General features: G+C 43.8%; 1 protein-coding gene across 1 annotated transcript; it reads right to left on the bottom strand.

The window, feature by feature from the left end:
* Positions 1 to 13: 13 nt before the first annotated feature.
* LOC137882194 (mortality factor 4-like protein 1) lies at positions 14 to 8,852 on the bottom strand. Its single transcript, XM_068724360.1, has 12 exons — positions 8,707 to 8,852; positions 8,197 to 8,243; positions 7,973 to 8,040; positions 7,747 to 7,833; positions 7,461 to 7,541; positions 7,216 to 7,241; positions 6,936 to 7,024; positions 6,115 to 6,216; positions 5,519 to 5,607; positions 4,871 to 5,043; positions 1,666 to 1,750; positions 14 to 538 (listed from the first exon to the last, which is right to left on the bottom strand). Exons 1-12 carry the CDS (start codon positions 8,744 to 8,746, stop codon positions 454 to 456), a joined length of 972 nt encoding a protein of 323 aa, XP_068580461.1. The 5' UTR covers positions 8,747 to 8,852; the 3' UTR covers positions 14 to 453.
* Between the last annotated feature and the right edge of the window lie 1,007 nt (positions 8,853 to 9,859).

Below are 9,859 nucleotides of genomic sequence, written 5' to 3'. Positions count from 1 at the left end.
ACGATAAACCATGTCAATTGTGTAGAAACATTATTTTTTTTTTTTTTTTTTTTACAAATTGATACAAATGAACAAGATACAGATACAAAAACATCAACTGCTGAGCGATGACCATGTGGTCCAGCATTAAATTGCACCTCGTGTGGCAGAACGAACACTAATAAATACATACATGCAACAGTAACAAATATCTAAAAACACCTAAGAGCTGCTTGTGGAAACAGTAACTTAAAAAAAATAAAAGAACAAAGAGAGAGAAAAGAGGAGAGAGACTCGACTAAAAAATACGTTTTTTTTGTGTGTGTGAGACAAGCTCCTGAGACCTTTGTGGAGGGAGCGGATCAGTTCAAGGGAAAAATGTCCTCCAAGTCCGCACTCACGGGGGAAGCAGCGGTTATTCTACATGTGGTGTAACGAGGTCTCTTTAATAGGAGCGCTGAGAGCCGAGGGCGCTCACACGGCCTTGCGGTGGTACTCTGGGGGCGCGACCTCGTAATCGGTGGCACTCAAGAGCGTGGATGAATTCTTTACCAGGTACCTGGAGAAAATGTCAGAACGGATCGTCATTGTGGAGCGGGACAGAAAAAGGTCATTGCTGAAAGCTGAAACAACGTTTGTCCCTCAACAGTTGTCGTGTCCGAGACAAGTATCTAAAATATTAGATAAGTACGTTTTAGATGAGATAACGATAGTGAGGCTGTCTGCCTTCAAAAGGGGATTAAATCAACAGGCTTTAAAAGAAGGGAAGATTATCACTCCATCCTCCATCCTGTCAAATTAAGAGTCCCAGCAGGAGTCTTGTCCTGTTCTCTGGATAAACACAAGATGTGAAAATAAAAACACGTTTCACATTAAATTCAGATTCAGTTTGCAGGACTCAAACACAGACACATCCACTGGGGAGCTAGAACATTAAAAAAAAATATTAATTTGTGTTTCTTTCACTTTTGTATGAAATAGCAAACCTGTAGAAAATCATAGAAATGACTATACTGTGGCTATGGGATGAGTCCAGAGACATTTTAATAAGACAGCCTTCCTCAATGTTTTATAAACTATGAATATGAATATATATATAAAATATGAATGCAGCTATGTCTGTGACTTCAAGTCTGAAAAGCGGACTGAATTAACACGGATCTCTGCAAATCTGGTGTGGTGCCTCTGGCTTAACAGTATGAATGATACTGGACTGAGTAAAGTCATGCTGCCATACATATAAAATAAATATAATGTGTTCACCATCAATCATTTGACTAGTCTGGTGCTTTAGCTTAAAATACTTCAGCTCAATATGAAAAAATTGAATTATCGTGAATGAGTAAAAACCCAATTCCTCCATGTTGTGGTACGTCACCATACTTCAGACAGTAAATATATGGTGCAGTGCTGGTCAAACTTAGTTTTTTGATAAATGATGTCGAATATGAATCAAAACAAACATGACACATCACACAGACCATCAACTGTGAAACCATTTTAAATAAAAGGAGCCTAAACTTTAGAGCTGTGCATCATAAAATGCATCCAGGGCAAAAAAAAATAAATAAATCGATTTCATGCTAAGAGCATTTTCAACAACCTGGCTGCACTCATGAGACCGAGGCTGAAACAGGACATTTCCAAACACGACACGGAGTCTCTGTGGAGGCAGTTAAACCTTACTTGAGGAAATCTTGGAGGTAATTGAGCAGCAAAGCCAGACTCTTCTCGTCCAGTGGAGTGTAGGCCAGCATGGCTCCAATACGAACTGTTGGGGGACGCAGAAGGAGACATGTGTGAGGAGCAACGCAGAAGGAGACATGTGTGAGGAGCAACGCAGAAGGAGACATGTGAGAGGAGCAACGCAGAAGGAGACACGTGTGAGGAGCAACGCAGAAGGAGACACGTGTGAGGAGCAACGCAGAAAGAGACATGTGTGAGGAGCAACGCAGAAAGAGACATGTGTGAGGAGCAACGCAGAAAGACACATGTGTGAGGAGCAACGCAGAAAGACACATGTGTGAGGAGCAACGCAGAAGGAGACATGTGTGAGGAGCAACGCAGAAGGAGACATGTGAGAGGAGCAACGCAGAAGGAGACGTGTGTGAGGAGCAATGCAGAAGGAGACATGTGTGAGGAGCAACGCAGAAGGAGACATGTGTGAGGAGCAACGCAGAAAGACACGTGTGTGAGGAGCAACGCAGAAGGAGACATGTGTGAGGAGCAACGCAGAAGGAGACATGTGAGAGGAGCAACGCAGAAGGAGACGTGTGTGAGGAGCAACGCAGAAGGAGACATGTGTGAGGAGCAACGCAGAAGGAGACATGTGTGAGGAGCTACGCAGAAAGACACGTGTGTGAGGAGCAACGCAGAAGGAGACGTGTGTGAGGAGCAACGCAGAAGGAGACGTGAGAGGAGCAACGCAGAAGGAGACATGTGTGAGGAGCAACGCAGAAGGAGACATGTGTGAGGAGCAACGCAGAAAGAGACATGTGTGAGGAGCAACGCAGAAGGAGACATGTGTGAGGAGCAACGCAGAAGGAGACACGTGAGAGGAGCAACGCAGAAGAAGACATGTGTGAGGAGCAACGCAGAAGAAGACATGTGTGAGGAGCAACGCAGAAGGAGACATGTGTGAGGAGCAACGCAGAAGGAGACACGTGTGAGGAGCAACGCAGAAAGAGACATGTGAGAGGAGCAACGCAGAAGGAGACATGTGTGAGAGGAGCAATGCAGAAAGACACATGTGTGAGGAGCAACGCAGAAGGAGACATGTGTGAGGAGCAACGCAGAAGGAGACATGTGAGAGGAGCAACGCAGAAGGAGACGTGTGTGAGGAGCAACGCAGAAGGAGACATGTGTGAGGAGCAACGCAGAAGGAGACGTGTGTGAGGAGCAACGCAGAAGGAGACGTGTGTGAGGAGCAACGCAGAAGGAGACATGTGTGAGGAGCAACGCAGAAGGAGACATGTGTGAGGAGCAACGCAGAAGGAGACATGTGTGAGGAGCAACGCAGAAAGACACGTGTGTGAGGAGCAACGCAGAAGGAGACGTGTGAGGAGCAACGCAGAAGGAGACATGTGTGAGGAGCAACGCAGAAAGACACGTGTGTGAGGAGCAACGCAGAAGGAGACATGTGTGAGGAGCAACGCAGAAGGAGACATGTGTGAGGAGCAACGCAGAAGGAGACATGTGAGAGGAGCAACGCAGAAGGAGACGTGTGTGAGGAGCAACGCAGAAGGAGACATGTGTGAGGAGCAACGCAGAAGGAGACATGTGTGAGGAGCAACGCAGAAAGACACGTGTGTGAGGAGCAACGCAGAAGGAGACGTGTGTGAGGAGCAACGCAGAAGGAGACTGCAGACTGAAAGAGACTTTAAAACGATACTGAGTGAATGTAAAAGGGCTTCATAAAAATTGCATTGAACTAGAAAGCGATCTGCAGCACAGTTGTTGTAATGTTGGATTGAATGAACACATAATCCATACTTGGCTGACCCAGCGTTCAGACTGCAAGTGTATCAGACGTGTTTGTCACTCGCACATCTCAACAGACGCGCTCTCATTTCACTCTGTGCAGATGTCTCCACCGGCTCCGTGCGTCTCAGCTCCGTCTCACGGGCGTAACCGCGACTCGAAGCGTTTGTATTTAGGCTCCAAGTCTATTTATTGACGCGCGTTAAACGTGAGGTCGATGCCCAATGAAAAAAAAAAAAAAAAGACAGAATTAACCGTGTCTTTGGATGCCGAACAGCTGCAACGCGCGCACACACACACACACACACACACACACACACACACACACACACACACACTGTGTCTCTCTGAGACAGCAGCTGAGGGCCACCCACAACAATATGCAGTTTGCTGCAGCAGAATGCGAGATTTAAAGTGGACGGACACACAGGTGCACGCGCAATGATGCACGCACGCACGCAAACAATCGCATGACTCTCCCGTCGGAGATAATAACCTGTCATACTCATGAGTATATCTGATAGAACTGCAGCATCCTGATAATGTAGATACAATTACAGAAAGGGGCATTTCTGTTTTTTGGGGCTAATCCATTAAATAAAATACGGTTCAAACGAAGCTTCTTATTCACATTTGGGGAACGGATCTTGTGTTCGTTGCCACAGAGCAGTCGTTGATTTACAACATTGCCGAAAACAACCGGAGATATCAAAAAGGGAACGCTACCTCAGTAGAAATCTCTGCTGGGGGACACTTTTCACGGGATGTATTGTGAAAGTTGCTCAACCTCAGTCGGGGGGGCAATTTGACATCAGCCACTGTGACATCATGTGTCACTTCATAGAGAGCAGTCATTACCATCAAGTCTAGATGTGAGGTTTGATTATGCATCTGGTTAGTGACGAGGAAACCCTCTTCCTCATGACATTCTGAGTGTTTGCCAACTCAATTCTAACGTCAGTATGAGAAATACATTTATAAAAACACTGTGTGTGTGTGTGTGTGTGTGTGTGTGTGTGTGTGTGTGTGTGTGTGGGATTGTCCTGGACAAAGGAAACATAGATAGCAAGGTGATCGTTTGTCTGTGAACCCGACACAGTGTTCAAGCTTCTGTGGAGAACATTTCACAGACAAGAACTAAAAGACCGTGTGCAACATGTGATTCACCTCCAAGGCCACATCAGCTGTATGAAAAGACATCTCAAAGAATCCAATTCAATGGTTTGAAAGCACTTATAAAAAGCACTTACAATACAGGTAGGCGCTTGAGTTTCTGCACCACATTGGAAACGATCCATCGCTCATTTCAAAGCGATGGTTCAGTGTTCACCTGTGTGTGTGTGTGTGTGTGTGTGTGTGTGTGTGTGTGTGTGTGTGTGTGTGTGTGTGTCCCCGTGTCCGAGGTCCCTACCAAATAGACGCAGCAGGTGTGGAGCTCCGTACACCTGCGACATCGGCATGTCTGGGTGTTCAGCCAGGATCTCAGCATACTGCGGCCTCTCAAACTTGTAAAGCAGCTGAGTGCCCAGCATGACGTTGAAGTACTCCCGAATCCCCGACACAACTTCGTTCACTGCGTACTCCCTGAGCGGAGGAGGGGGGTGGGGGGAGGAAGTCACAACAACGCTCATGAGATAGGAAATCGATCAACGCTAGCATTTCATGCTCGGGTTCATTAGTGTCAACGCCACCGTAGTCAATTTTCACAACTCACTGAAATGAATCGAATCAAATTGCAGTCTTTATTTCGGAAAACGGCCAGCTGCATGTATGATTTGCTATAAATGTGCTAAAAAAAACAATGTGCATAAGTGGCGCCATGCTGGGCAAATTGCACATGATTGAGTGTAAACTGTTCAGAGAAGGAAGTTAAAGCTGATAGTACAAGAGGCGTATAATCTCACCTTTTACAGCTAAACTGTACACAAAGTATATACACTAAAAAGTTACTGCGTCAGTAAAAACATGGGAAAATAGGATCCAGGTAGAAAAATACCAAAGTTAAACTTTAAGGACGACATGAACACCATTTGAAGAAAGTCAGGCTGTTTATTCTTACTTGTTGTCCGAGTTTCCTTTTGACTTCTTATAGTTTGCATAGTCCTCCAAAACAGTCTCTATATTCTTCTTAGCAGGCAGATGAAATAACTGTGAGCAACAGAAAACCTCGATTTAGTCAGAGACTTTCAAGCATCCATTACTCCACATCTCATCCTCGGTTTAATTGTGACACTTCCTGTCTGCGCTACATTGGACAGCTCTGATGTGCAGCTGTCCATTCTACCGCCTATTGAAGAGTTTTCATGGCAAATGATGGTCAGTAACGTGTCTAATGTCGTCTAAACAACAGATCTGATTCCACACACCGGATGAGATAAGGAATCAATCGGCTCTCTGAGAGGATTTAAGCATTGAGGGTTGATGGTTTGAACACTGTGGGAAAGTCCGAGATTGTGGATAAATAGGAATTTCCATCACTGAATTTGTCACAGGAGGATTTTAAAAGCAGGGTGTCTGTAAGAATTTGTAACACACAGACTTCTGAGCTCTCAGCTCATCATAGCTGAAGTAGATCAGTGTGTGTGTGTGTGTGTGTGTGTGTGTGTGTGTGTGTGTGTGTGTGTGTGTGTGTGTGTGTGTGTGGTCCCCCCACACCTGTTTCTGTCGAGTGATGAGGTCCCAGTCGTCCACCAGCCAGGGTTTCAGCTCTTCAGGAATCTTCACTTTCACCTCCACGCGGTTGGTGAACATCTCCTCCTGGAGACAAATGCAAATTCAATTTCTATAAAAAAAAATTTAAAAAAAGTTTTTTGTTTTTTTTAATTTCCATCTATAATCTCCCAGAATGCAACACTTCTTCCCTGCAGCGGGGAAATTGCCGGCAGGTCTTATAGAAGAGAATAACGTACTTCTGTGACCAACGTTCTGATCTTTAATGACGTTCAAGACATTTTTGACACCCTGGTTGGTAAACAGGTCATGATTACCGTGTCTGCATGGTGCCAACATTTAACGCTATTTCTTGCTCTCTGTGGGAAACTGAACGATTTAACTCCCCAGAAAGAAATCAGAGATCAAACAACCCCGTGGCCCACAGGGCGCGACGATCAAACTCAACAACTGCTCAAGCAACTGTGTGAGCCAGACGAAATGAGAAAGGGCAGGAGGGCTTTATATTTAGAGCCGTCCGTTTGAAATATCTAATTTAAAAAGCATTTCAACCCTCGCATCTCAATATTTTCTCTGCTCACAGTTTTATAAAAGAATCGTTTGATTCAAATGCTCAGTTGTTGTTGCAATCATTGACATTTCAGAAGCCTAGTGATCAAAATGACTCTTTAAAACTAAGTTATTCTTTTTTTCCCCCCAGCTTTGTACATTAACAAAACACCAAGCTATTGTGTAAGCTGTATATCATCCGGTATGTTTTGTCTTCGTGCGAGTCCACAGGGTTATTAATAACGGAGGATACATACACTCTCCACAGTGGGATCAACCCGAGCCCTCTTCTTCCGCGGCCCCTGCGGCGTTTCTCCACTGCTGGTGCCTTCACCCGGCCCCGGGGCTAAAACCCAAACGTCGAATTACAGCTCACAAAATTATGAAGGAAAATAAAAAAAGGTCTGGCAGGTTGTTGCAAATCCATAACAAGTTCCCAAAACAGGAGAGTGCTTTCAGGCAGGTAAACAACAAGTCTGTGTGTAGTCAGATTTTGTGATTTTTAGATTAATATAAAGAAAGAAACTTTATACTCACTCTTCTGCTTTGCCTTTTTCACTTTCCTAGGATGCAGAAAAACAGTGAGTGAGTAAATAAGGAGGACGTGATACATCGACATGATATGACACATCTGCTCCTGCAGAGTGACTACAGTCAGGACACACATGCGTGCTTTACTTCAGTCATAATATATATATATAGATATCGTGAGGCCAACAGTATGTCTGCTTACAATATGTGGAATTATTGGAGATGGGGGGGAAAACAACGTGGACACTTACAGATCAACATTTTTCTGCTGCACAGCAGCAATCTTCTTGCTTGGTGCTAAACCCCTCATCTTTCCCTCGACATAATGGTCCCTGGGGAAGAAGAAACAAATAGCGAGGATGAGATAAACCCACTTCAAATGTGTCTTACTAACATTTGTCCAGATACTAGAATGTCAAAATCACTGTGTTTCACCTTGTAAAGGAACTACTACTAAATCCAAATGAAAATGACAAAAGATTTTACATCAGGGAGTGCGTCTCACAGGAAAATAAGGTCTTCATCGTCTCTACTCACTGATTGGCCTTTTGAAGCTCTTTTTGTTTCGCAAGGTTGCTGTCCACATATTTGAGAACTCTGCTTTCAGGAACCCATTCATCCCAGCTGCAAAAAGAAACATCACACCGTGAAACAACATCACACCGTGAAAAATAAAGAGACGCCCGCACTGATCCTATTCACAGCAGTGGGTCTGAGATAAACGAGCAAAAAAAACTAACTGTATCCAAACCAAGATGCTCACTTTTTGTTCCATCCGCTGTAATGAATGAAGTATTTAATCAGTTTATCCTTTATGTTGATCTTTACACACTGTTGAAAAACAAGAACACACACACACACACACACACACACACACACACACACACACACACACACAGGTCTGCGTCAATCGTTGGCTCACATTTGTGTTTTTGCAGTTTAATAATGAACTAATAAAACACGTGTGACGTTGGTATTGAAACAAACCTTTGCCTCATAGAGCAATGGCCCATGAAAGCACAGGACTCTTTCACCTGCGACGAGAGGAAGACAAATGAGAAGAAAAACAACAACAATACCACCATATATTGAAGTATAAGTACTCGTTAGGCTACCATGACACTCCTCGGATGTATTTTAAACTGATATGAACTGGACTGACTGCATTTCGGAGACTCTTTTGTGTGTCAGTGACTGGATAAAGGTTTAGCTCGTAGCATAAACAACAAGCTAGTTAGCCGCTAGCTTAACGTCAACGGCTGTTTTACACCTTAAGCTTCACTTTAGGGCGATAAGCTTTGATACGTGTCAATGTAGAGTGTGTTTTAAATGCATTCTCCACATCTACGGACGATAATAAAGGCGTTGAGGGCTCTGTCTACCCTCCCTGGAGACCACTATTGTCGAGCAGGACCAGCAACAACAACAACAACAACAAACCCGCCCCCCTCCAGGCATCATCATCATCATCATCATCTCTCTGTAACGTTTACCGACCTTCTTGAAATTTAGGTTTAGGGTCCTGTTTTGGCGCCATTCACAGACTCAACTGATCGGATCTCTGAACGATCAAATCCATATAGCATTGCCAGAGTCCATTTCCTCCAGGCACAAACACCTCCGACATTGGTGCCCAAAAAAAAGCGAAGGGGAAGCTGAAAATAAGCCCGCCTGCCGCTTGGGGTCACGTGACCAACACGGAGCCCTGTGGTGCGTTCAGGAGGCTCGTGAAAAATCAGACGACAGATCCAACAGACTTAGCAGGTGGTATGTACATACACAAATACAAAACGTATTTTATCCCCAATGCAATTAGATTTTATTTTATTTTATTTTATTTTATTTTATTTTATTTTATTTTATTTTATTGCAAGACAAGAGACAATGCATAAACATAACAACAAGAACAGTGAGATACACAGGCCAGCTAACATCATATAGTGAGTCAGTGTATGGGAGAACGGTGTGATTGTAGATCTTGTAGGCATGAAATGAGCAAAAGCTAAAGAACACCTGGACGTCAAAACCAGACTGCCTCACACGAAGGTGAAGAAGAGGAAGAAAGTGCGTGCGTGTGTGTGTGTGTGTGTGTGTGTGTGTGTGTGTGTGTGTGTGTGTGTGTGTGTGTGTGTGTGTGTGTGTGTGTGTGTGCGTGCGTGCGTGCGTGCCTGGGCCTTTTGAAAGGGCAAATTACATAAATGACAAAATAATAACATCCGTAAAAATGCTTTTAACGCAACAAAAAAAACCTGTCCACTGGCAGCAAACCAGGATCAGTCAGGCCAGGTCAACCGGGTTAAATAATATTTTATTCATTTATTTATTGTTTTTTTTATTTTATTTTATTTTATTTTATTTTATTTTTGCAATTAGAATAGTAAACATATATTTTTTCATTTATTGTTATTTATATTTTATTAAAATTTTCTCAATAGTATTTTCATTTGTGGAGCACCCCATGGTTCACACAGTATTCTGATCCTTCCAGTAAAATACTAGTACAACACTGTAAAAATACCCCCCCCCCCCCCCCCCCCCCCCATTTAGCCTTAGCCTTTAGCTGAGAGACAGACTGAAATAAAGATGACATTTTTGTGGAGTCACCACACCAGTGTTTCTCAGCCTTTTCTGGCTCGTGGCCTTGTGTTTT

Source organism: Cebidichthys violaceus, unplaced genomic scaffold (genome assembly GCF_023349555.1).
Source record: "Cebidichthys violaceus isolate CVI_PGR_0920_01 unplaced genomic scaffold, fCebVio1.0.p SCAF_30, whole genome shotgun sequence".
NCBI classification, from domain to species: domain Eukaryota; kingdom Metazoa; phylum Chordata; class Actinopteri; order Perciformes; family Stichaeidae; genus Cebidichthys; species Cebidichthys violaceus.
Note: the sequence above shows the minus strand (reverse complement) of the source record. Positions and strands in the feature narration are given on the sequence as shown.

Coding starts and splice junctions, on each gene's coding strand:
- LOC137882194 (XM_068724360.1), bottom strand. CDS start 8,746: ATGGCGCCAAAACAGGACCCTAAACCTAAATTTCAAGAAG. Junction 7,242..7,460: donor CAGCAGAAAAATGTTGATCT/GTAAGTGTCCAC, acceptor TCTGCATCCTAG/GAAAGTGAAAAAGGCAAAGC. Junction 1,751..4,870: donor ACACCTGCTGCGTCTATTTG/GTAGGGACCTCG, acceptor GTCCCCCAACAG/TTCGTATTGGAGCCATGCTG.